The 25,975-nt window shown below is 54.8% G+C and overlaps 1 protein-coding gene across 4 annotated transcripts in view; it reads left to right on the top strand.

Annotated features, from left to right (window-relative positions):
* The window catches only part of SH3PXD2A (SH3 and PX domains 2A), a gene marked incomplete at both ends in the record, with an annotated part of 227,134 nt that overhangs the window by 148,505 nt on the left and 52,654 nt on the right, over nucleotides 1–25,975 (top strand). For 2 of the 4 annotated variants that reach the window (XM_080694609.1, XM_080694607.1), the window contains 2 exons: nucleotides 19,238–19,282; nucleotides 25,689–25,820. In XM_080694609.1, the coding sequence (XP_080550735.1) occupies nucleotides 19,238–19,282; nucleotides 25,689–25,820 (177 nt within the window). The remainder of the gene's footprint in view (nucleotides 1–19,237; nucleotides 19,283–25,688; nucleotides 25,821–25,975) is intronic. The other 2 variants (XM_080694608.1, XM_080694610.1) reach the window with 1 other exon arrangement.

Genomic DNA, 25,975 nt, shown 5'->3' with positions numbered 1-25,975 from the left:
AAAAATAAAACAGGGATGGGGGTGTAGCTCAGAGGTAGAATGGCCCTGAGTCCAATCTCCAGTGCCAGAGAGAGTGGGGGAGGATGGGGCTCAGTGGTTGAGTACCCCTGTTTTAAATCCCCAGTACAGGAAAGAAAGGAGGGAAGGAAAGAAGGAAGGGAGAGAAGAGGGAAGAAGCCAGTGCAGTGGCACACGTTTATAATCCCAGTACTTGGGAGGCTGAGACAGGAGGATCACAGGCTCACAGCCAACCCCAGTAACTTAATGAAGCTCTGTTTCAAAATAAAAAAAATAACGCCGGGCGTGGTGGCGCACGCTTGTAATCCCCGCGCTTGGGAGGCGGAGACAGGAGGATCGCGCAGGTTCGAAGCCAGCCTCGCTGGCGTAAGAGACCCTGTTTCAAAAATATAAAATAGGTCTGGGAGTGTAGCCCGGAGGAAGAAGGGCTTCCAGGAACCCCAGTACCACCAAAAAAATAAATAAATAAATAAAAAATAAAAAAAATAAAGCCGGGCTTGCTGGCACACACTTGTAATCCCAGCATTTGGGAGGCTGAGACAGGAGGATCGCGGTTCTCAGACAGCCTCAGCCGCTTAGTGAGGGCCTTTACAACTCAGTGAGACCCTGTTTTAAAATAAAGAATAAAAAAATAAGGCTGGAAGTATAGCTCAGGGGTAGAATACCTCTGGGTTCCATCCCTAATACTGCAAAAAATAAAAAAAAGTAAAAATAAAAATAGGGCTAGGGCATAGCTCAGAGGTAGAAAGACACTGAGTTCAATCTCTAGTATAGATGAAGGAAGGAGGAAGGGAAATACTCTAGCTCATTTTAAAAGATTACATAATATGGAGTCATTCCTAGCACATAACTGCTATAGAAATATCAGATCTACATCATCTCCATCCTCACTTTCTCCAGCCCTGGAACCTAGCCATGGCTCAACTGTCACCTTGATCCCTGTGTGAGACCTTAGATTCCTTTTCTACTCTGATCCTGATGTCCCCAGGAAAGGCCAGGTCCCCAGCCTCCCCCAGGCCCAGGGTCCTGCAGCTCAGCTCAGCTCAGGGCTGTTTTCTAAGCCACGCTGGCCCCACCCAGGCTGCCTCCTCCCCTACCCCCTTTCTCAGCCTTCTGCCTGCAGGCCAGGAAAAGAATGGATGGGGAAATTTAATTTACATTGATATGCTTATGATAATGGACACTTAGTGTCCAGGTAAATAGCCGCAGCTCTGGAGCCGGGCGGGTGAGTCCAGATTTTTTCTCCGTGACTTTCTGCAGATTTCTTACCCTTTCTGTGTCTGTTCCCTCTTCTGTAAATTAAAGATAATATTTATACCCCCCCCTTGTGATTTTTTTTATGGTTTGCTTTACATGTCAATTCAGATGGGTCATGGTGCTCAGATATTGGTCAAGACATATTCTAGATGTTTCCAGTGAGGATATTTTTTGGATGAGATAAACATTTAAATCAATTGGCTTTGAGTAAAGCAGACTACCCTTCCTAATGTGGGTAAGCCTCTTCCAATCAGTTGAAGGCCTTTTCTTTTTTTGGTGGTACTGGGGTTCCTGGAAGCCCTTCTACTTCCGGGTTACACTCCCAGACCTATTTTATACTTTTTCTTTGAAAACAGGGTCTCTTACGCCAGCGTGGCTGACTTTGAACCTGCGTGATCCTCCTGTCTCCGCCTCCCAAGCGTGGGGATTACAAGTTTGTGCCACCACGCCTGGCTGAAGGCCTTCTTAGAACAAAGAGAAATACAGGTCTTCCTTGGGCTCCAGTTTTCTAACCCCTCCCCCATCTGAGTTTGGACTCACCAAGCCAACAGGATCACGTGAGCCAGTTTCTAAAATAAATCTCTGTATATGCACATTATGTTGGTACTGTTTCTCCGGGCACCCTCATATACACCTCCTATGGCAGCGATGAAGACTAGCTCCATTCACGTCTGTAAGCATGGTTAGAACACTGCCTGCAGCCTAGGAAGCTCTCCTGAGGCACTAGCCACGATGATTTCCTGAGCATCTACTGTGTGCCAGGAACTACATATGTCCTCACTTTCTGTTTAGAGCGGAATAACACAGTGGGCGGTAGGTTTCCCATTTTATGAATGAAAACTTGAGGCTGAGAGGGGTGACTGCCGAGAGCCTGGGGCAAAGTGCAGAATTGAGTTCATGCTGAGGGCTCTGCCCTGCTCTATAATTAAGCTCTCTGTTGTCACTCCAGCTAAGGACATTTGCACAGAGAAAATGGATGATGGCCCTGGTCTTTACTTTGCACAGTTGGCTTCTCTTTAGAGGGCCCCTTACAGAGCACAGTGTGTAGAACTTAGCTGGGGGGTGGGAGGCGCTCTGCTGGCCCTGACCTCCAGGGCTTAAGTGACCCTTCCACCTTGGCCTCCTGAGACTTGGAACAGGTGACTCACCACACCCTGCTCAAGCTTAGAAGCAAGCTTAGGCAGGGTGGACTCAACTCAGGAGGAAAGTTGTCAGGCTTTTTAATGTTTTTCCTTTTTGTGTTGTGTGTGTGTGTGTGTGTGTGTGTGTGTGTGTACTGGGGATTGAACCCCAGGGGTGGTCTACCACTGAGCCACACCCCTTGCCTTAATTTTATTTTTAAATGGCATCTCATTAAGTTGCTGAGGCTGGCCTTGAACCTGCAAGCCTCCTGTTTTGGCTTGCCAAGTATTGGGATTACAGGCATGGACCAGCATGCGCAGCTTCAGGCAGTTTATAACTTAAGGAAGAGGCTGGATCAGTTACAGCCTTGAAAGTCCAAAGGCCGTGCTTTTTTTGTGTGTGTGATCTTAGGGATTGTACCCAGAGTTGTTCTACCATTCACCTACACTCCCAGCTTTTTTTTTTTTTTTTTAATGTGGTAAATTTGGATGGGTGATAGAAACAAGCACTTGAGAGTTACCCAGCAGGGCTTTACTTCTGCAGAAGGGTGCAACCAGCAAAAAGTCTGGTAAGCAAGCAAACTGAATGGGAAGTCTGCTCAGGTTTTATCCCTGCCTGGATCCTGCCCCGTGCCCTGATTGGTGAGGCCTTGGGTTCACAACTCTGCACAATTGGCTAGTTTAAAGCACAATTCTACATGATTGGCTAGTTTAGAGATAGGCGGGAGTTTTGACTTATGCAATTTGGCAAAAAAAAAAAAAAAGGAATGTAATATTTAAGGAAACCAAAACTATATAAGCTAAAATGACTGCTGTCTGACCAACTTGCATGCTAGAAAAGACTCTCATACTACTTACAGAAGCTGGGTTGCGTAGGTTGCCGCTTACAGGCCTCCAGCCTGTGGTCCTTTTGTCTCAGCCTCCCAAATACTGAGATTACAGGTGAGCGCCACTGCGCCTGGCTTACTGCTTCCTAAGTATCTCTAGGCCTGCCCTCCATCCAACCTGCTCCCCTGTCCTCTCTGTGGTCAAGCCTACCCTGTAGCAGTCATCCTTCACTCTTCCCTTTCCCACACCTGCCAACCTGACCTCCAGAACCATTCACTTCTTCCCTTCTACACCACTAAACCTGCTGGCGCGTTCTTCATCTCTCCAGGAAGACCACAGCTTCCTACCTGGACTCTGCTTCCACCCTTACCCTGCTACCTGCCTTCTCTATGCCACCACTAGGGGGAGCTCTTGAAACATATACCAAGTTATGTACTAGTTTGCTTCAATTTTCCCTGATACTTCCTGTACTACCCGGAACAAACTCCTTATTCGGGCCTTGTGTGATATGGCCTTGCCTTTCTGACCTGGACCCGACCCATCCACCGCCAGCCCCAGGACGCTCCTGCCCAGCATGTCCTGCTCGACACACAGCCCTGTTCTCTAAACACATGGAGTCCGCTCCTCCAGATCACCTCAGTTCTCACCGTTCCCTGCCTGGGATGCTCCTCCATCTTTCACATGGCTGTGCTCCTCCTAAGATTTCTGCTTGATAGTTACCTGTCAGAGACGCCATCCCAGCTCTCCAGTCTGGCCACCCCCAGATCACCCACTTCTAACATCCTCGACATCCTCTGGTTATGGAGTGTGTTGTCATGCCATCACTGGCCACCTTGAGAGCAAAGACCATGGCTGTGTGGTCCACACCGATCCTGTGGCCCGCGTGCTCGCCGAGTCACTGAGTGGATGGAAGAATGCACATGTGTCTGGGTGAACCTGGGGGTGGGGGAGAGGAAGAGGTCAGCTGGCTTCAAATTGGGGGATATTGTTGAAAGGTATGGGGAGGAAGGAGACAGGAGATGGCTCTGTGGCAGTACAGGCTTCATTGGGATAAAACCTGCAGAAGTCAGATATTAAGAGATGTGTTCTAGGGGGCCATGAAATCCCCTGGGATTGCATAAAGAAGGCAGGAGCTGGAGCTGCTGTCCACAGGAATGTCTTCCTGGGAGCCTCAGCCCTGCCCCTCAAGATCACCTGCTTTCTGTTTACTGGCTCTGACCTGCTCAGATGTTAAGATAATTTCCCTTACTTAAAGCCAACCGAAGCCAGGCGTGGTGGCATACACTTGTAATCCCAGTACCTGGGAGGCTGAGGCAGGAGGATCAAGGGTTTAATGACAGCTTCAGCAAGTAGTGAGACTCTCATCAACCTAGAAAGACCCTGTTTTAGAATAAAAATAAAATAAGGAGCCAGGCATGGTGGTGCACGCTTTTAATTCCAGCATTTGGGAGGCTGAGACCGGAGGATCACGGTTCATGGACAGCCTTAGCTATTTAGTGAGGCCCTCTGTAACTCATTGAGACCCTGTTTCAAAATAAAGAATAAAAATAAGGATAGGGGTATAGCTCAGAGGTAGAATGCCCCTGGGTTCCATCCTCACTACCACAAAAAATAATAATAAAATCCTGAGGGTGTAACTTAGAGGTAGAATGCCCCTAGGTTCAATCCCCAGTAACACACACACACACACACACACACACACACACACACACACACACACAGAGAGTCAACTGATATGGGCTTTAATCACAACTACAAAAATACCCTGCAAGAGCTGGATTAGTGAGATTGAATAATCGGGGACTGTGGCCTGCCAGCTTGACACATTACCCTGATCATCACACCTGGGCAGCTGCAGAAGCGGCAACCTGGCAGGAACGTGCAGAGGGCTCCTTGAGGTGATGTACTTAAAGGGCCTTGCGCTGGGCCTAGCAGCAGGAAGGACCTGCTGTTGTTTGATGTTTGCGCTTTCCCAAGGTGAAACGCCCACCAGGAGGGCTGGAGCAAGCTCCCTGAAAGAGCCCTGGTTCAGCTCTGGAAGCCACATGAGGAGTTCTGAGATGGGCCACAAGGGGGCGCTGGTGACTTCGGCTCTGGGATCCAGGGCCCTGCAGCTGTGGCCAGGCGAGGGCCAGGTGCTCATCCTACCAAGGACCCGGTGAGGAGCTCCAGCTCCTTTAAGCGCAAATGAGGTTGCTTAAGAGTGCTGCAAGTGTGTTCTCTCAGGGAGTTGACGTTGCTCATGAAGTCCTGTTTACTTTATGCTTTTCTTTGGAGCTCAGCCCCGCTGCCCTGGAGTGGTCATTAAACGGTATTATTGGGCTGAGGTAATGGTGTCGGCGTTGGTGTAGTTTCATGGTGGAGGAGGAGTGTTGCTTGGGGCCGGGAATGTGGGCTTTGGCATCAGACAACCCAGGCAGGGGTTGAGCCTCAGCCCTGCCGTGGGTGAGCTTTGTGACGTGATGGACGGGGGGTGGGTGGGTGGGGGATTCTGAGTGGAGGGGAGGTTGGCCTTATATTTGACTTGGGAGTATAAAGATTCAGTTGAGGCATTTATTTCCAGTACATGAGCCCCAGAGGAGACAGGACCTACACACAGACATTGCCAAGTGTTCAATGCAGTTAAGAATGCAGGACATGGTGGTGCACATCTGGTATCTCAGCTCCTTGGGAGGAGGTTCGAGGCCATCCTGAGAAGCTTAGCAAGGTCCTGTGTCCGAGTAAAATATAAATAGCTGGGGACGTAGCCTGGGGTGGAGTGCAAGTGGTTCTTACTGTGGCTGAGGCTGCCAGGGAGGTGTCAGCTCTGCATGGGGAGAAAAGCCGGCTCTGGCTCCTGTCCCCCTCCAGAGGCCACACATCAAACAAGGGGAGGGTGGCACAGGTCTCGTCTTCTAATCTCCAGTAAGCCTCAGAATGACCCAGGCTCGTGGGCTTGTCCCCCCCCCCATCTTATAGACCAGAAAAGGTAGCTTAAAGTACTTGCCCCAAACTTCCTTAATCTTCTTTTTTGAGTTTGGACTTAATATAGTGAATTTGCTTAAAGCAAGACTGGCTCTTAAGTACTAGCAATTATAAAAAAAATCGTTCATCTGAAAAAGTTAGTCTCGCCCTCCTCCTTTTGTAGATGAATCTACAGAGAGAGGCTGCAGAACCTGGTCTCCTTCTGGCCCCACCAGGCTCTGGGACCAGGTGGAAAATAAGAAGGGCCTTTGCGAAGCAGAGCAAGCAGGCTTTGGGGCCTCCCTCTCCCCAGGATGAATGCCCCAGCAGGGCGCAGAGCAGGGCTCCAGGCCTCCACCTGGGCTGGCCCTGCTCGCCAGCCACAAAGGGAGATGGGCAGAGACAGGATGGCCAGCAGGACCTTTCTCCTTTCCTCCGGAGGGCAGGGCTCCATGAGGCTTTTCTTTCTCTAAAATGTTTCTTGGCTCCTGGTCCCATGGAATGCACGGCTCTACTGAGAGGGCAGAGCACTGTCAGGGATTCATGGACTCCTAGACACAGCATGTGGGCTGTGATCCACAAGTGGCCTGGGGGAGGCTGGAGATGGGTGCAGGAGACTGGGGCGGGCTTCAGCGTGCAACAGAGTGCCCCTGGTGGGAGAGACTGACCTGAGCTCAAACGCGAGGCTAGAATGCGCTGAGAAGTTTGAGGGAAGGAGAGGGGGCGGGAGCCGAGTTTGGGAAGGAAGTCTTGAAGAGAGTCCCAGCAAGACCTTTCAGAGCACATTCTGAGCCTCCTCGTTTGCCCATCCTCAGCAAGAAAGGCCCAGGCTGCTTCGAGAACGAGGCCAGGATCTTCCTGGCACCCTCCACGGCCTGTCCCCAGCGTGAGCGTGTCTTGTAGAGGCATTGACTTCTGGCACATCTCAGCCAGGGTGGTGTTTTTAAACAGTTTTTATTTTCATGGCACTGGGTCTTCAGCCTGATGTCACCCTTGGAGTTCAAAGCCATCTAATTGGAAATGAAAGGAGGCTGATTGGTTTGGCTGCTCCAAAGCCAGCCCATGTGGCAGTGATGCGATGGAGAAAGTGAGTTCTGCTCACGTGTGTGTGTGTGTGTGTGTGTGTGTGTGTGTGTGTGTGTTGCGTGTGTACCATGACTCCCAGCGAGGCAGTGGCCCCTCTGCTGGGCCTCCCTAGACCCATGGACCCATGAAGCTGGGCAGAGCAGGGCAGGGGAGGGCTCTCTGCCTCCCGGTTCCCAGGAAAAAGGCAGCCATCCCTCCACCCTGCTTGCTTAGTTCTCTGTCCTCATACTTTGACCCCCACTTTCTCTTGCTGGGAAAAAGGGAAGTTGGTGTGGAGGGAAACAGTGTGGGCCGAGGCCTGGAGGCCGGCTACAGAACACTAAGGCAGCTCATCGAGATGCAGACCCCGGGCCCTGCCCAGACCGCAGCATCTGCCTCTCTAGGGGGATACTCAGCAGTCTGCATTGTTGACAGCCTCCCCGGGATTCTGAAACCAAGCCGGGATTGCATTCTGGGTGTGGGTTGATGGCCGTGTTCTGTGTAGACAGCAGTGAGGTGGCAGGAACGGTGGAGTCCCGCCAGGGGCTGTGACCTGGAGGACTGCTCTGAGAAGATGCTTTCAGCCGTCTCCTGGGTTAGGGTGGGCTGCAGGGGCGGGAGTGGGGGAGAGAGGACACAGGCCTAAGCCTCCAGTTCCTGAAATGTGGGCCCAGCATTGGGGCCCTGGAGAGTGGCCATCTGAGGACCTCTCCATCTGGCCCCATGAGGACGCAGTGAGGAGGCTCGTCTGCCATTTATTTAAAATCCATGACGTTCTGTTCCTGGGGGGAGGAGATGCTCAAGTTGTGGTCCAGCAAAGAAATGCTTCCCACCGCGGCCCTCGGCCAGAAGGCAACTTGTTCCTCCCTTCAGCTTTCTGGTTCGTAGACACGTGACGAAGGAGCAGCATTTCCAGTAATGACGAAGCCAACGGAAAAAACAAGGATTTGGAGAAAATGTGCATTACTTATTGTTTTAGCACCTTTTTCTGATCTAAAGTTACTTTGTTTAGAAACAGAAAATGTGGCGTGTGTAACTTAGTTGGCCCCGTGCCTTTTTATAATTGGTCAGTTGTGAAATGGGAAGGCAAAAAAAAATTTTCCAAAGTTTCAGGAAAACTTAGAAGTTTGCAGGGAAAGGAGGAAAAAAAAAAAGGCTTTTCCCTGACGGCCTCTGCTTTGCCCCCTGGATCTCGTTGCCGCGTGACCACGGCCGCCGGCATGCTGATGAGTTTAGTTAATGTTGGAGCTGGGTCTCGCTCCAGGACACGGGACCTTGTCAAAAGTCCCTGCACATGCTTGTGTTCAGAAGGCAGAGTCGGCACAATGGGCGCAGGGCTTTGGGAGGAGCTCCTCCCGGGTCTCGGCGACTGCTTTCCTTATTATCCAGAGTCTCCCTAGCTTGGCGCTGGGCCTCCTCGGACTGAGTGCTTGAACAGGCCAGGTGCATAACCTCTCCTGCAGGGGGCGAGGTTCTTATAAAGCGGTAATGAGAGGCCAGAAACAGGCCAAATGGAGACTGTCTTTGTACATTGGCACTGGACGCCAGGGAGACCTCGTGTGTACGCAGACTGTCGGAGCAGGGCATGCTCTCCGTCAGCTCCCTGCCATACTTGCCCCTCTCTGGAGCCTAGTGGCTCCTAGCTCCTCACTGGCATCTGACCCCGGGGTTCTGATGAAGAGAGCCTGTCCCTATGTCCCTGCCGGATGCAGCTTGCTCTCAGCTCTCAGCTCTAGGCCGTTGGTCCAGTAGACACCGCAGCAGCCGGCCCTGTGGTGCAGGGAGTGTACCCTGGAAGGCTGCACCATGGAAAGCAAGTCTCTAAGTGGATGCTGGCGTTAGACTTTCCTTCCAAGGTTGGGCGGCTCCCCCCAGACCTGCAGCCGGCCTCGCTGGCTCTGGCTCTGGCTCTGGCTGCCTTCTAGGCTTGTCCAATAAACATCTGAGCAGCTACTACGTGCCAGGCCTTGCAGTCGAGCCCGGTGATACCAATATGGTCATGACGAGGTCCTCGTGCTCGGAGGACTCCCCGAGGTGGGAAGGTGGGGAGTGAACAGTAATGTTAAGATGGTGTCACAGGCTCTACAAGGGCACCCAGAGCTGTGGGCAGCGGGAGGCCGTCCCCAGTGGGTCACCCAGGGCTTTAGATGCGCTGGCTGAGTACAGCAAGGAAGGCGAGGAGCTGTGCAGGGGACACCCGGCCAGTCGTGGCACCAGCAGTGCCCGCGTGCCACACCCACCACGTGGTACTGTTTCAGGTGGACTGTTGCAGACGCCACTGGCTCAATGGAATGGTTGCATCTGGGTTGGAGAGAGCATGCCCTGGGAGCCACCTCCCGCCTCCTTAATGGTGGAGGGCCCTGGCTTCCAGCAGTCTCCTGGGAGAGGAGGGCATGAATCCTGTCTGTGATTCCAGGTCAGCGCCCCCACCCCCAGCCAGGTGCCTGGTGCAAGGAGGTACTGATTATGAAAGATGACGGTGGCCTCCCTGGGAGAAGGAGCCCCTATCCAGCAGAACCCCAGTGGTCTGTGATGGACTGAGATTGACAGAGTGTGCAAAGCCCAAGCCTTTCATATCCCAGGGGAGGCCTCTGGGGGCCCAGAGAAGCGGCCCAACTTCTGCTCTGCAGTGGGCCAGAAAAAGCACCATCCAGGCCTCCTTCCAGGCTTCTTTGTGGGGTTGAAGCTCAGCATTAGCCAGAGCCCCTTAACTGTGGTGCCGAAGGGTTAACTCCGTCCGCCCCGGTGCAGCTTTCTGGGCAGAGCCCAGTCACATGAGAGCCAGATGTGGGGATTTCCCAAGCAATGTTTTGTGTGTGTGTGTGTGTGTGTGTGTGTGTGTGTGTGCGCGCGCGCGCGCGCACGCACGCGCCTGCCTGCACACACATGCACAGCTCTGTTTACGTGGCATCTGAGAGCTCAGGGGATTGGTCCAGACCCACACGGAGCAGGGGAGGGACAGGGTAAGGAGAGGCTCAGGGGCTCCCAGCGAACACCGTGGGGGGCTGCGCTGAACCCTGCTCCCAGCAGACATTCTAGATAAGCAAGCTGCTTCTGCGCAGACTCCCATTTCCTGCAACATTCACCTTGTCGTTAGGACCATGTTGGTTATGGGTAACTTTGTGAAAATCTCTAAAAGGCTTGGAAGCAGCTGTTGCAAGGCAGCAGCCTAAATTCCATGGTGTTCTGCTGGACAGGAGGGGTCTGCCTGTGCCCATCAGCCGCTGAGGACTCACTGGGCACCTACTGTGTTCAAGGCGTTATGGAGATGCTGGCAGGGTTAACTGGACAAACTCAGCTAATTTTTATTAAGCACCTACTGTGCGCCAGACATTTGCTAGGATTCTCATCCTAACTAGACATTCCAGAGCCAGGTAAAATAGTCAGCAAACAATACACAGGGCAAGATGAGGGAGACAGGCGGGCCTGGAAGAATGGGTATCCTCAACCTCGGTTCAGGAATGAGTGCTCCTCCTGATCCTCATCTGGTCGTTGGCAGCCAGCGTCCAGCCAGGTGTCCACATGGGGCGCCTCGCCCCAAAGGCAGGCCCAGGTACCCTGCAGCCCCTGGGCCTGGGGCCTGGCGCAGGGCAGCCTGCCTTCCCAAACCAAAGGCTTCCTGAGCCACCCGGAACGCTTGGGAAGGCCTGTGCGCCCCTGTGATCCCATTGCTGCGGGAATCCCGAGTCGGCTGGTCCTCAATGAGCCCCCAGATGTGCACGGGGTTGGTGCTGCTAAGTAGCTGGCGGCTGATTCATTGATAATTCATTGATAATCTGATAACAAGAGCCTGGTCTGGAGGGAACGTTCCACTCCTTTTCAGCCTGGATGGGAATGTCTGTCCCAAGAACACAGCCTGGCTCCCTGGCTCACTCAGCCTCTGCAGGGACTGGGCCAAGAGCAGGCGGCCACAAGGCTGGGGGCTGGGACCCAGCAGCTGCTGACTTCAGCTGGTCCCTGGGCTTCCTCTTTCTCCTGTGAGCACTTGTACTGGCCTGAGCTGAGGCTTCTGGGAGAGCCAGTAGGTGGGGGAATGGGAGGGGGTATCCCAGCATGTGGGGGAGGACCACCAAGGCAGACCACCCCGGGGAGAGGTGGCTGGGAACCGGGAACTCTCACAGTGTTGAGAGTTTTCTGCTCACACCAGTTCCCAAACGCCCTGGCTGTCCGGGAGAAGTGAGAACTTGAGAAGTGGGCAGCCCAGGGTCCTGTTCCTGCTCAGCCCCACCCAGGGGGCCCAGGTGCCATTCACTCGCCTTGCCACCTGCTGGGTGAGCACCTGACACCTGACCCAGGAGCTCAAGTCTTCTCAACGTGATGGTGGACAGGGCTCCTGCCCCCTCCAGGACAGCCCCTGGGCAGCTGTACAATCCCAGGAGTGGCCTTGGCCTCCCCCGGGCTCTAGTCCCAGGCCTGGTGGGCCGGAGCCCTTGAACAAAGCCCCTCTGGAGCCCTGGGTGGCTCTAGGGTGGCCCACACACACCCCATTCCCCACCTGAGCAGGGAAACCAACTGTTCCCTGAATACACAGCTCAGTGGCCAGAGGTCGTGGTGCATTCCTACCCAGGGCCGGGCCGCCCCTGCCTGTGCCCTGGATTGTGGGAGAGGCAGCCCTCTAGGGAGAGAGGCAGGCCCTTTCTTGCTGAGCAGAAAGCGAAATGAATAGGAATAAGGTTGCAGGGCCAAAGTGAATAAGGCCTTCCTTAGCCAGTGGCCGGGAGGGTCCAGAAAATGATGTCCCCAGTTAGGGCCACTCCCTCGCCAGTCCCCAGCTAAGTCGGGCTGCCTGGGCTCAAGGCTGACACCACTGTTGCTTCCTTGCTATGGGGCCTTGGGAAAGAATCTTCACTTCCCTCAGCCTCATCTTCCTTGCCTAAAGATGCAAATTGTTAAAAGGATAAATAAGCCGGGCGTGGTGGCCCACGCTTGTAATCCCAGCATTTGGGAGGCTGAGATAGGATCGGGTTCGAGGCCAGCCTCAGCTACTTGGTGAGACCCTTTGCAACTCAGTGAGACCCTGTTTCAAAATAAAGAATAAAAAATAAGGCTGGGGGTGCCCCCTGGACGGAGAATGCCCCTGGGTTTCATCCCCAGTACCACATATACCAAAAAAAGGATAAAGAAGATAATGCCCATAAAATGTTTAGCAACCCCCCTAGCACGAGGGTGTAGTGAGTTAGAACTGGTGTAATCTATTTCCAGCCCCCCTACTTACTTGTTGTGTGATCCTAGGTCAGTGGCTTCCCCCCTCTGGTTCTCAGTTCTCATAGAGCCTTTCTGACCTGCAGAGTACCACCAAGAAGCCAGAGATGTGGCAGAGGGAGGGGCATCTGGAGACAAGCTTTTAGTATTTGCTATCAGGAATTCAGCACTATTAAATTTCTTCTTAAGTACTTCCATGTATTTAGCTCAGAAGTCTGTGGTCCAAAACCCTCAGGGCTTGTACATAACTAGCTACGTAATGTGTGAGGCTCAATGCAAAAGGAAAACACGGGGCCTCTTGTTCATAAATTATGAATGACTTCACCCCGTGACAGAAAAGCATTAAACCAGCCCAAGGCCCTTGTAAGCCCAGAGCCCTGGGCTCCCAGGCAGAGCACACCTCCAAAGCCAGCCTGTCTGGGGACTAGGGGATAGGGACAGGGGCAGGGCCCAGGGCCCTCAGCTACTGCTGTGATTAACCCCTCACCTTCTGGTACAAGGGCATTGTTTTCCTGCCAGAAGTATTTAGGATGAACTGGCTACTGTGGCTCAGGCTGGAACAAGCTCCACAGAGTTGCCTGTGTGAGGAGTGTTCCACATAGTCTCATTCCCTTGGCTGTTGCTATAGCAGGGTACCTGGTTAACTTATAAAGAAAAGAGGTTTATTTGGGATAATAGTTCTGGAGACTGGAAAATCCAAGACCAGACAGCCTCATCTGGTCTTTTAACTTATGATAGGAAGCAGGAGAGCAAGTGGGCACGTGCAGACAAAGGAAAAGGGAGCCACGCATGATGGTACATGCCTGTGGTCCCAATGCTTGGGAGGCTGAGATAGGAGGCCAGCCTCAACAAGTAGTGAGAATCTCATCAACCCAGCAAGACCCTGTTTCAAAATAAAAATAAAGTAGGGCTGAGGGAGCCAGGCCTGGTGGTGCACGCTTGTAATCCCAGCATTTGGGAGGCTGAAATAGGAGGATCGTGATTCACAGACAGCCTCAGCTACTTAGTGAGGCCCTTTGCAACTCGTTGAGATGCTGTCTCAAAACAAAGAAAAAAAAAAAAAAAGAGGGCTGTGGGTGTAGCTCAGAGGTAGAATGCCTCTAGGGGTTGGTTGGGGATGTAGCTCCAGATAGAACGCCCCTAGGGCTGTTTCCACCAGTACCACCAAAAAAGAAGAAGGAGAAGGAGAAGGAGAAGGAGAAGGAGAAGGAGAAGGAGAAGGAGAAGAAGAAGAAGAAGAAGAAGAAGAAGAAGAAGAAGAATTGGAGGCAGGTGTGGTGGCACAGGCTTGTGCTCCCAGTTCTTGGGAGTTTGAGACAGGAGGATCCCAAGTTTGTTACCAGCCTCAGCTACTTTGTGAGGCCCTCTGCAACTTAGTGAGACCTTGTTTCCAAATAAAGAATAAAAAATAGGGCTGGGGGTGTAGCTTGGAGGTAGAATGTCCCCAGGTTCAATCCCCAGTACCACACACACACACACACACACACACACACACACACACACAAAGAAAATAATGAATGGAGAGAAAGAGAGAGAGAGAGAGAGAAAAGGGCTGACCTCCCATAACAGGTAACCCATTCCTGGGAGGAAAGCATCCATCCCAGCCTGAGTGCTCCGCCCCCATGACCCAAACCCCTCCCACCAGCCCCGCCTCCTGACCCCACCACCAAGGCAATCAGGTTTAACTGTGCATTGCAGAGCAGACAGACCATGTCCAAACCGCAGCACACACCAACAATTGTGCTGCTCCACGCTGCCACCCAGGTGAGTTGGGATTGGAAGCTGTTTTCTGTCTTGGCCATCTTAACTCATGCCATGCCTTCTGGACCCTGGCCAGCCTCTGCTTCTGCAGCCCCCAAAGACTGCATGTGGCCACACTACTCCTTCCAACAGGACTGTTAACTAGAGGGGCTGTTTGCAAAGACAGCAGTCACCACAAGGTGCCCCTGACAGGACAGTGCCCGCCACAAGGCACGCTCTTGGGCATGACTCTTGATTGCTGCTGTTAAATATCAGGGTCAGTGGCTGCTGGGCCCTGAATATTTGATGGTCTGAAAGTGGTGGCTGAGTTTCCCAGTGGAGTGTGTAGGAAACTTAGGGAAAAGAGCCCTGTGAGTTGAGGGAACTGAGAGAAAGACTAGAACACAGCAGGGGTTCAGAAACCAGTTCAAGGCTGCAGCAAGAACAATAGAATTCCCCAAGAGGGAGAGGGCTGAGTCCTCCAGTGCACTGGGAGAGGGAGGGAAGGGCCAGGGGACACTGGCCTGGTCTCTGCTGCCCTCCCCACCGGAGCCCAGGGTGAAGTCGCCAGGGGCTGCAAGCCTCTGGATGGCTTTCCTTCTCCGTGGGGTTTGGGCTGTTGGTGGCCCCTGCTCGCCTTCCCTGCCTGGGCCCACAGCCTGCTTTGGATTCATTGGTTTGGGTGGGTGGAGCTTGCTTTACACTAGGGAAGCATATCTGGAAACATGGCTTGGGACTAGACTTGGGTAAATGAGTCCAGTTCTGAGCACCCTGGAGTTGTCAAGGCCTAAGAAGCCTTGATGGGAGTCCACGGGGGTCCAGGCGGGTGTCCAGGATGCGCCGCTGAGCAGGAGGACTGCAGTACTGTCCTTTGCGCCTCTCCGCTTGGGCCTAACAGGAATCGGGGTCAGCATCTAGTGCCCTCGGGTCCCCGTCCGCGCTGCAGCCTGCAGGCGCCTGGGTGTCTCTGGGCTTGGGTTTTGCCAGTATGGCTGGCCAAGAGGACGGGCTGTGGCAGGGAGTGGGGACCCTCTTCCCATGCTTCCTGTCTCTTGGGAACCCGGGACTTTGCCACCTGCTTTGTCCCCGTCACCTACCCCCCTTCGTGTCCCAGGAGCCTGATTGCTTCCCCTGCATGAGCCCTCATAGGCAGAGGGTCTCAGGCAGAAAATGTCCCCAGGAAGAAGACTGAAGGGTTTTTCCCCCAGTGCCTGTGTGCAGAAGTGGCAGGTGAGCCACAGGCCCTGCTTCTCTTCCTCTTCTTCCAGATCTCTGTCCCTGGTGCCTCATGAGTTTCCTGCCTTCCTGAGCTTGGGTTTCCATACATTGAGTTCAAATCGTTTTCTCTGGAACGGTTCATTCAAGTTGTGGTGTACCCGGGCTAAGGAGACTGCCTGGTTTCTACCTGGGAAAGTCTAGAACTGCAAACATCTACCTTGGAGATCAGTATATCCAAATGCTAATTTAACACAGTGAGCACTGAGGTCCAGAGGAGTTAATCTATCTGCCTAAAGCCACACAGCTAGTTATCAACAAGACCAGTCTGACACATCCCCGAGCCAGTACCCCTTGCTTTCCAGCAGGCCCATGACCCTGTTCTGCAGGACTCCTGGTTCTGTGTCGCCAGAGGATGTGGAGGAGAGGAAGCAGTTGGTCCATGTCAGTCGCAGCTGCTCCTTTGGCTGCGCTGCCTCTTGCCCTTCACCCTGCTCACCCTGCCTCTCCATCGCAGTTCCCAGCCCACGCTGCAGCCTGCCTCCCGGCCCGGCCAGGGTTGTGAGCCAGGGGCTCGCCTCTGCTCACTGTGCCAAGGCGGGAGGGGTCCTTCCCACCCTGGGAGAGCGCTTGCTGGGGTGGGCTGGGGTGGAGGGACTCCATCAGGGCTGGGTGGAGGGGAGAACGGCGAGATTTTTCACATCCAGGGGACTGGAAGATATGCCATGTTTCAGAAAGACTCATCTTTCGGAAGGATAGGCTTGTTTCTAGTCTGCTTTCTATTTTCATGTGGGGACAGGGAGGGGTAGTTCTGCACATGGGGACCGGGGCTGCAGGCGCGAGCTCAGGGCGTGAGCTCTGCCCACCTCCAGCCCCAGCCCACTCGTTCACTCTGTCTTCGGCCACCTTTGTACCACCACAGTAAAGCCGAGTGGTCTCCCCACTCAGATACCCCAACACCCAAAATACTTACCCTCTGGCACCTAACACAGCCCTGATCCCCCAGAATGGCTCTTCCTGGCTCTCCGGGCTCAGACACAATGCCTTCCTTAGGGTCACTGAAACAGGTTGGGCTTTCCCAAAACATTTCCTCATAAAGAACCCCAAAGGGAAGGAAGCCAGGCCTGGTAGCACCTGCCTGTAATCCCAGTACTTGGGAGGCTGAGACAGGAGGATTGTAGGTTTGAGGCTAGTTCCAGCAACTTAGCAAGACTTTGTTTAAAAAAAAAAAAATAGGGCTGGGAGTATAGCTCAGTGGCAGACACACACACACACACACACACACACACACACACACACACACACGGAAAGGTCTACAGAGTGAGAATGCCATCATAGATGGAGCTACCTCTTGGCTAGGTCAGCACAGGCCGGTCAGGGCTGGACCTGGCACTCGCCTGCTCAAGGTGTGGCTTTTGAGTTGGCCTGGTGACTGGCTCGGCTGCAGATCTAGCCATCTTGGTCCCTCCACCCCAATTCCAGCTGACCTGGTGTCTGAGGGTGAGTGTGGGGAAGGGTCTTGGACCAGGTGCCAGTCCAAGACCTATTTTGTAGTTTATTTGGAAACAGGGTCTCACTAAGTTGCTGCGAGCCTCCCTAAGTAGCTGAGGCTGGCTTCGAACCTGTGCGATCCTCCTGTCTCAGCCTCCCAAGCGCAGGGATTACAGGGGATTACCAAACGAGTGCCACCACACCCAGCATTTTAAAAAATTTTTTGAAACAAAGTCTCACTGAGTTGCTGAAGGGGCTTGCTAAATAGCTGAGGCTGTTGGCAAACTGCGATCCTCTGTTCTCAGCCTCCCAAATGCTAGGATTACAAGCTTGCACCACCACTAATATGCCGGCTAATATGCCTCACAACTATCTACGCAGGGTCTAGGCAGCTCCGCCAGCGCTGGGTAGACGATGTAAGTGTCTGCCTCTCAGACACGCATCGCAACATTTCTTTGTATTGTCCCCGCCACAGACAGCCTCTGCTCCTTGGAGGTGACAACCGGCCTGGCAGAGAAAGTACTATCTCGGGGTTCCGCCAGATCCAGTTCCATTTCCGGCTTATGGGCACTTAGCCGGTTACTTCCCTTATTCAAAGATTATTTCCAGCCGGGCGTGGTAGCACACACTTGTAATCCCAGCATTTGGAAGGCTGAGATTGGAAGATCATGGTTCTCAGACAGCCTCAGCTACTTAGTGAGGCCCTCTGCAACTTAGTAAGACCCTGTTTCAAAATAAAGAACAAAAATAGGGCAGGTTGTGTAGCTCGGAGATCGAATTCCCCTTGGTTCCATCCACAACCCCCCCCCACACACACACACATAAAGACTATTCCCTTGCAAAAGGAGGCTACGAGGGCATGCCCGCCACCTGGCATTTTGTGGACGTAAATGAGTCGCTGTGGGCAGATAGCAGCCCCACACTTCACAAGGCAGTTGGACCCCTCGGCCCTACAGGTTCACACCAGTGCGTAGGTGGAGAGCTTGGGGCCGGCATCACATCTCATAACCACATATTCCACTAAGATTCTTCAAGTTAAGCCGGGCGTGGTGGCGCACGCTTGTTATCCCAGCATTTGGGAGGCTGAGACGGGAAGATCGCGGTTCGAGGACAGCCTCAGCTACTTAGTGAGGCCCTTTGCAATTCAGTGAGACCCTGTTTCAAAATAAAGAATAAAAAAGCCAGGCATGGTGGCGCACTCTTGTAATCCCCGCGCTTGGGAGGCTGAGACAGGAGGATCGCACGGGTTCGAAGCCAGCCTCAGCTACTTAGTGAGGCTTTCAGCAACTTAGTGAGACCCTGTTTCCAAATAAAATATTAAAAAAAAAAAAGGTATGGGAGTATAGCTTGTAGGTAGAAAGCCTCTGGGTTCCACCCCCAGTACCACTAAAGAATAAAAAATAGAGGCCGGGCGTGGTGGCCTGCTTGGGAGGCGGAGACAGGAGGATCGCACTGGTTCGAAGCCAGCCTTGCTGGCTTAAGAGACTCTGTTTCCACATAAAAATGTTAAAAAATAGGTCTGGGAGTTTAGCCCATGGGAGTGTAGCCCGGAGGTAGAAGGGCTTCCAGGAACCCCAGTACCACCAGAAAAAAAAAGAAAAAAAAAAAGAATAAAAAATAGGGCTGGGATGTAGCTTGGAGGTAGAATGCCCCGGGTTCAATCCCCAGTTCTGCCAAAATATAAAAAATAAAAAAAAATAAGGATGCTTCAAGTTGGCTCCTATCTCGGAAGGAGTTCAGCTTAACCCCATTTCTCAGCTGGGGAAGCTGAGGCCCAGATGGGCAGTATCTGAGCCTTGGTCGCTCGAGGTCCCCTCCTGGGTTGGAGTGAGGCCCTGTGAGGGAGATGCTCTTCCACTCTTGGAGCCAGACTGTGGAAGGGCTGGGCTGGTACATGTGGTGCTCCAAGACCTGCAGCCTGGCCCTGAGTGCCTGGGCCCAGACACTGGAGGTTCAGACACCAGGCTGCTGAGCCAGCGAGCCCACCAGACCTCAGGGTCACCAGACCCAGTAGGGCCAGCCACCCACGTGGCCACAGAGGAGGAACCAGGCTGCCTGCCTCCCGGGGTAACCAAGGGGTCCCATTCCAGGGAGGGATTGTGAAGGATTCTCTGTGCAGCAGAGGACCGCTGTGTTTCGACAGACACCTCATTATCCCTGTCCCAGCTCTGTAATCACACAGGCCCACGCCCAGCCGCCATCCCGGGGCCAGGAAATCGCTCCCGCCCCTCCCCCGCCTTCCGCCCACTGCGGAACCAGGGCTCCTGCAGCCACTCCGGTGGACCTCCCGCCCGCCCGCTAACGCTTCTCTCTCCTCTGGTTCTCCTCTTCTGCTGCGCTCTCTGGGGACTCGGAAGTGTGGCTGTCCAGCTGGGCTGAGTCTCCCAAGAAGGACGTGACAGGTACTGCCCGGCGTGCATGTGTGTGATGCCTGTGAACACGTGTGCCCCAGCACGCAGCTCCAGCCGGCGCCCCAGGCTCCCTCCGCATGCTTCCTGGGGTGTGGAGCAGCCCCCCGTCGGCATGCCGGGCACCCTCCTCTCAAGTGCTCAGATCCAGCCTCCAGCCGTCTGGGGTGCGGGCAGATGTGCGGCGGCACAGGGCATGTGGGTTTGAAGCCCAGCTCTGCCACGTCCTGGCTCCTGGCTGTGCCGCCTTGGACGGGCTGTGTCACCCCGGGGGCTGGGGGGAGCCTGGCACACAGAAGGTCCCAGGGCAGTGGTGGTCCTCACCAGTATAGTGTTATCTTACTGCCCACCCAGAGCCGGCCAAAGATGATTGTCTCACTGAGACCATACAGCCTCAGCCGGGAGCTGTTTCCAGAGCTCTCTCCCAAGAGCTGGTGCTCTGGGGCTGGGGGTGGGGCCAGCCCGGACTGACTGAGGGTGGGTCCCAGCTCCTCAGTCCAGACCCCAAGTTGCCTGTTGCCTTCAGCCTCCCGGGGCTTTCAAGGCTTTGGCCAAGATGGCCCTCAGGGACGTGGGCCTTGGCCCTGTCTGAGCAGAAATGGGCCACGGATCAGGGACTTGCCCTCATCTTACTGGAGAACAGCAAAAAAAAAAAAAAAAAAAAAAAAAAAAAAAAAAATCCGGACAGCAAGCATTCCAGGCCCTAGAGGGAGGTGGCCGGGGAGGGATGGGATGTCCAAAATCGTCTTCCAGGGGGGCTCTTTGTTTCTGAGAGCAGAGGTACACGGAATGGAGTTTGGGGCGAAAGGCAGAGGGCCGGGGTGGGAGGGGCTGGGCTGGCTCCAGGGGTTAAAGAGCAAGGCTTGGCCCGCACAACTGCAGCTGTTGGCAGGGAATGGGAGGCGGGCGGGCGTCTGGGAGAGGGGCCAGGAGAGGAGGAGGAGGTGGGAAGGGCCCCCTCCCCCTTGCATCCATCCTGATGTTCCTGTGTCGGGGCCTGGGCCTGAGCTAATCACTGGGCGCCTGTCCCTTTTTCCCCTCTGCACAAGCCAGTGAGCCGGAGCCCTCCTGGCCAGCGGCAATACATTTTATCCACCAAACCTACAGCTGAGAGGCCAGCAGGCCCGGCGTGGCTGGGAGGAGCCGCTGGTGTGGGGCTGGGGGACTTGGTGGGCTGCCCAGGGTTGGGAGGGTTATGGGAAGCCTGGGGCAGAGGCTGCCACTGGGCCTGGCTTCTCAGGGTGAGCCCGGCTGCTTGAAGCCAGAGGCCCAGGGGCTGGGGCGGAGGGTCTGGATTTGGAGTCTTAGGCAATTTTTACTGCATCTTTTGGGCCTCAGTTTCCCAGCCTGGAATGTTGAAGGATTCTGTGAGACGGGAATTTTGGAGGTGACTGACTGATACCAATGGTTCTAATAGATAATCAATGGGCTACAGAGCCTGGCACTCACCCCAGAGTAGGCCCGGAGGCCTCTGACCTGGCTCTGTCCCCAGGCAGATGCCCAGCACCTGCCTTGAGGGGCACTGGGAGAGGCATGCTGCAGGGCCGGCCCTGCATCTCCCTCTCCATCCTGCCCCTGATGCCTGTGGCCCTTATCCTGAGCTGCCTGCTGAGTCCAAGGCTACAGAGCAAGGAGGACCTCTTTTGCCCCTCCTCGTCTTCCATTCCCTGTTTGCTTTTTTCCTTCCTTTCTTCCTTCTTTTTTTTTTTTTTTTTTTTGAAACAGGGTCTTAATAAGTTGCTAAGAGCTTCACTAAGTGGCTGAGGCTGTCCGCTAACTGCAATCCTCCTGTCTCAGCCTCCCGAATGCTGGGATTACAAACGTGCGCCACCACGCCCGGCCCCCTGTTTGCTGTTTTGAGGGCTGCGTGTATACATTTCACGTGGGACTTTAACCCCGGCAACTTCTCTCATGCTTTAGAACAGCTCTGCCAGGGACTGTCCCTGTTCCTGTTTGCACATGGAGAAGCTGAGGCTCAGATTGCTCAGGCGTCCACCCCAGGATCACAGAGCAAGGAAGGGCAACGCTGGCCGGGCCTCGGACCCTCAGCTCTAAGCCTTTGTGCCACGAAACTCACGTAATGACTGTGTCTGGCCCTAGGGCAATAATCTTGGGATATCACCACTCCTGAGAGAGACTCTGGAATTAAGGCCCACCGTGAGGTCGGTGATCCAGGAAGTCCAGGAGAGGGCAGCCTGGTTGGGGTGCAGAGGAGCCTCCTGCGGGGGCGGCAAGCGATGCTGGGGTGGGATCAGGACCAGCAGAGAGAGCAGAAGGCACTGGAGTCAGGGAGAGTAAGAGTTTGAGTGGAAGTGTTGTTGGCATGTGGTAGATGCCCAGCACATGTATATTGAATCATGACTGCTATATGGAGCCGGGGTGGGGGCCAGGGAACATGAGCTCAGATTGCAAGAGAGACTGGGCTTGAATTTGGCCTTTATTCTATGGGCGACAGGGAGCCACTGAAGGTGTGGGAGCAGCAGACTGACCTGATGGAGGCCTCGTTTAGAAATCGAAGTTGGCTTGAGCCGGGTATGGTGGCGCACGCTTGTAATCCCCGCGCATGGGAGGCTGAGACAGGAGGATCGCACGGGTTCAAAGCCAGCCTCAGCTACTTAGTGAGGCTCTCAGCAACTTAGTGAGACCCTGTTTCCAAATAAAATAGAAAAAAAGGTCTGGGAGTATAGTCCGGAGGTAGAAAGCCTCTGGGATCCACCCCCAGTACCACCAAAAAAAAAAAAAAAAAAAAAAAAGAAAGAAAGAAAGAAAGAAAAAGAAAGAAAGAAATCAAAGTTGGCAGCCAGGATCAGGCAGGAGTCAGGGTTGCATCCAGGTGGTAGTCGAAGGAATGGAGGTGTGAAGCAGGGGAGGGGCAGGGATCCTGGGGACCCCCAGTGCCCCAGCAGGCCCAGCCAGGGGCTCAGTAATGAAGCCAAGGGTCTACTCCTGCATGCAATGTCCACTTTCAAACTGGGAGGGGTTCTGCTCACTAGAAAGAGTCTACTTCTCCACGCTCTGCCAAACCCTTCTCAGAACACCAGAGGCTCCCTCCACCGCCCCCCCTCAGGCCGACCCCTCCAGCCCCCAACTTTCTGGGCTTTGGCTGGGAAGGGATCCAGCGCTGCCTCTGGGATGACATTGCTGCCCACCGGCCGCCTGGGCCTCGGAGCAGTTTCTCATCTGGATACCTGCTCAGCCCTGCACAGAGAACCCCAAGAGGTAGGCACCAGGGGGCTCGCTGGAGCCCGTGCTGGGGAGCACTTCGCGGGAAGCAGGACTGTGTGCGTCCATACGTCCTTCCCACGGCCTTTAGCGTACGGTGCGGCGCCGGTGGACGGCCTCTGCACTTTCTCCCTGTGTCCCCCGAGCATCACCTTAGGGACCTAAGGCCAGTTTTCCCGGGAGGGAGGGAGGGTGAAGACTTTCCCCTGATTTGGAGTCTCACCTTGGCTTTTTCTCGTTTGGGATCCGAGTGAGCTGCTGTCCGTCCTCCTGCCAGCACCTCCCTTTGTCCTCTCTGGTGTCACGTGGCGCCCAACCTGCAGCTCCTGGGTCCTCCTCGCCTCAGTTTCCCCCTCCCGTTCTCCCAGTTCCGCTGACTAGTTTGCCTGTTTGGGAGGTGAGGCCCTGCCAGCTTATTGACAGGAAGCCATCGAACCACTCTGTCCCTCTGTCTGCCAGCCCATTCCTTTCTCAAACACTGACAGTCTCCCACCCACCCACCCGCTGCTCTACTCAGTGAAGGCGGCAAGAGTCAGCAGGAAGCCCAACTCCCGACTTTTTTTTTTTTTTTTTTTTGGTACTGGGGATTTAACCCAAGGGCATTCTACCTCCAAGCTACACTCCCAGCCCTTTGTTTATTCTGTGTGTATGGGGGACACTAGGGATTGAACCCAGGGACCTTCTTCCTCTAAAGTATACCCCAGCCCTACTTCATTTTTATTTGGAAACAAGGTCTCACTAGGTTGACGAGAGTCTCCCTACTTGCTGAGGCTGTCCCCGAACTTGTGATCCTCCTGTCTCAGCCCCCCAAGCCCTGGGATTTCAGGCGTGCACCAGTTCACCCAGCTCACACTGTGGTCTTTATATTAGGCACTGCCTGTGAGACACATGTCTGCAGAAACACAGAAGCAGGGCCCTTCCCTGGAGACCAGGCATCCAGCTCCCATAGGCCATGTAGGATGCAGAAATACAAACAACACATTCGACCAAGTCCACTGGGCTCAGGTTCACTGCCAGCTGTGTGACCTTGGGAAAATTGCCTTCCCTCAGGAGACTCCATTTTCCCTTGTGTGAAATGGGGCTGCCATGGCCTGCTTGTGAGGTCACTCAGGATGGGTGGAGACCCCACAGGGATGCAGCAGGGCACCTGCTCTGGTGGAGGCCTGCTGGTGCCCTCGGGCCTGGGAAGCCAGGTCCCTGGGGGCGCAGTGGGAGGCTCCCCAACCCAGCACTGCCTGTCCTGCGAGCAGAGCCGAGCTGAGCAGGCGAGCAGGCGGGAAGCTGGCAGCATCCGCAGAGGGGGCGGCCCTGTGGCCCAGCTGTTGGTTGCATTTTGTCCTGAAATACAATCCTGGCTCTGGAGGGGCTGCCTGGGGCTGCATTTGCATACCTATGTGGCACACCTCCGCTGGGCCCCCAGAGCCCACACTGCCTGGGGGAAAACTGCCTGGGCAGTGGGCTTCTATCTCTTCCAAGGGAGGGGCGGCTCTCCGGGGTTTCCCAGTGTTCTGGAGCCATCACCCCTTACGCTGGAGGGAGCCTCCCCCACAAAGGACCCTAATATCTAAGCAGGGCTTTCCACTCTGGCCACATATCAGAACTCTGGAGCAAAGTGGGGGTGGGCCAGGACCTGTGCCTGGGCCCTGACCTGTCAAACCCAGGCCTCAAAAGCTTGGCCATTGATATTTGTAAAAAGACCCGCAGGTGATTCTGTGCCACCAAATTGAGGATCATTGTGTTTGAAGGACAGTATGTCTGGAAACATGTTGGAGGCGGTGGTTCAGTGATAGACAGGGACTTTGAATCCAAAAAAACAGCGCGTGAATTTCGCTTTCTCCATTCCAGCTGTGGGAGCTGGGGTGAGCCTCTTGCCCTCTCTGAGCCTCTGACTGATTTGTAAAATGGAAAAAGAGGGGTGTTGGGAGGCAAAATGGTGCCATAAATGTGCCTGGCACATAAGTCAAGCTCAGGTGTGTACCCTGGGGACCCTCAGCCATTCTTACAGCCCAGCTAGCCGTGAGAAGCCCCAGCGTTCGGGGAGATTGACAGGTTGTCCACCTTTCAGTCTGTTCTTGCTTAATGGATGTGCCGCTGCTCCGGTGGCTCAAGAGGGCTGAGAAGTTGCTCCTGGGAGCCTGGGGCCCTCCTTCCCTCCCTGCACCATACCCCAGCTCTGCACCTCTCCCGGGATGACCTGAGAGGGTGGCTGGAGACTGCTGGGACATGAACAACCATGAGCCCCAACGCTGGAGGGCAGTGGGGAGACTGAGCCAACCTCTGGGGTGAGGGGCAGCAGCCCACCGAGGCCCTCTGGAGACAGGCTGGGAGCCGGCCTGCGGCTGGTCATCTGTGTCCAGGCCCTGGCGAGCCAGAGGGGCAGGAATGGAGCCGACCTTGAGGAAAAGTTGGCAGGGGGGTGGGCTGGGTTCTCCAGTGCTGGCTCTGGGACTTTCTTCTTGGGTTTCAAGTAAACAGTCTGGGCCCTCCTCCCCTCCCCTGCCTCCACCCCCGGCTCCTCATTCGACGGGTCTCATGTGTTTCTATTTAAGGGTTGCGAGTAAACCCCAGTGATTGGCGGCCTCAAACCCTCTTGACTCCTCGCCGGGGCCTGGGCTGCGGAGAACTTCTCTCCCGTTCTCTCCCTCTCCCGCCCGAGGGAGCAGGGCTGCTTTTCTCTCTGGGTTTACAGGGCTTGGGGTAGAGGCAGGGCCTCCTCCTCCCTCTCTTCCTTCTCTCTCCTGCACTCTGGACTCAGACCTCATGGGCCGCCCACCCGCCCAGGCGCAGCCCTCCCCTCAGTCTGGAGAGACCACAGCGGCCCCAGGCCTCTCCCCGGACTCCCCCTTGCCGGGCTGTGACTAACTGCCTGCAGCAGGCTCTCTCCTCAGAATCCCTGGCCTCCGTCTCTGTCTGTCTCTGTCTCTCTCCTCCGTCTTCTCCTCCCCTGGTCCCCTGGCTCCCCATGTCCCCCGGTCCCCGCAGTACAGCGGGCCGGTGTGGGGCCTTGCTATATGGCCTGTTCTTGGGGCCCGGTGAGCTTCGAGCCCTGGCTGCAGGCTGCCCCCCAGAGCAGCGCTGGCGACCGAGCAGCCTCCCCCGAGGCCGATGGACAGGGGGCGCCCCGGCCGCGGGGCCATGGCTGGCCGCTGGCTCACCGCCTGCTTTCTGCCCTCGCCAGGTGCCGATACCAACGCCGAGCCCATGATCCTGGAACAGTACGTGGTGGTGTCCAACTATAAGAAGCAGGAGAACTCCGAGCTGAGCCTCCAGGCCGGGGAGGTGGTGGATGTCATCGAGAAGAACGAGAGCGGTGAGTGCCCGGCCGGCCGCTAGCCACTCGCGCTCCAGCCTGGCTCCTGGGCCACGCTGGGTTTTGTTCCCTGCCTCCTCCCCCCACCTCTGCAGCTATACTTATTTCCATCTGGCAGGGAGAGGGCCGAGGAGTCTGAGGTTCCCCCTGTTGGT

Source organism: Muscardinus avellanarius (genome assembly GCF_963383645.1).
Source record: "Muscardinus avellanarius genome assembly, chromosome: 4".
In the NCBI taxonomy this organism is placed as follows: domain Eukaryota; kingdom Metazoa; phylum Chordata; class Mammalia; order Rodentia; family Gliridae; genus Muscardinus; species Muscardinus avellanarius.
The sequence above is the reverse complement of the archived record's forward strand: the minus strand, read 5'-3'. Positions and strand labels throughout refer to the sequence as shown.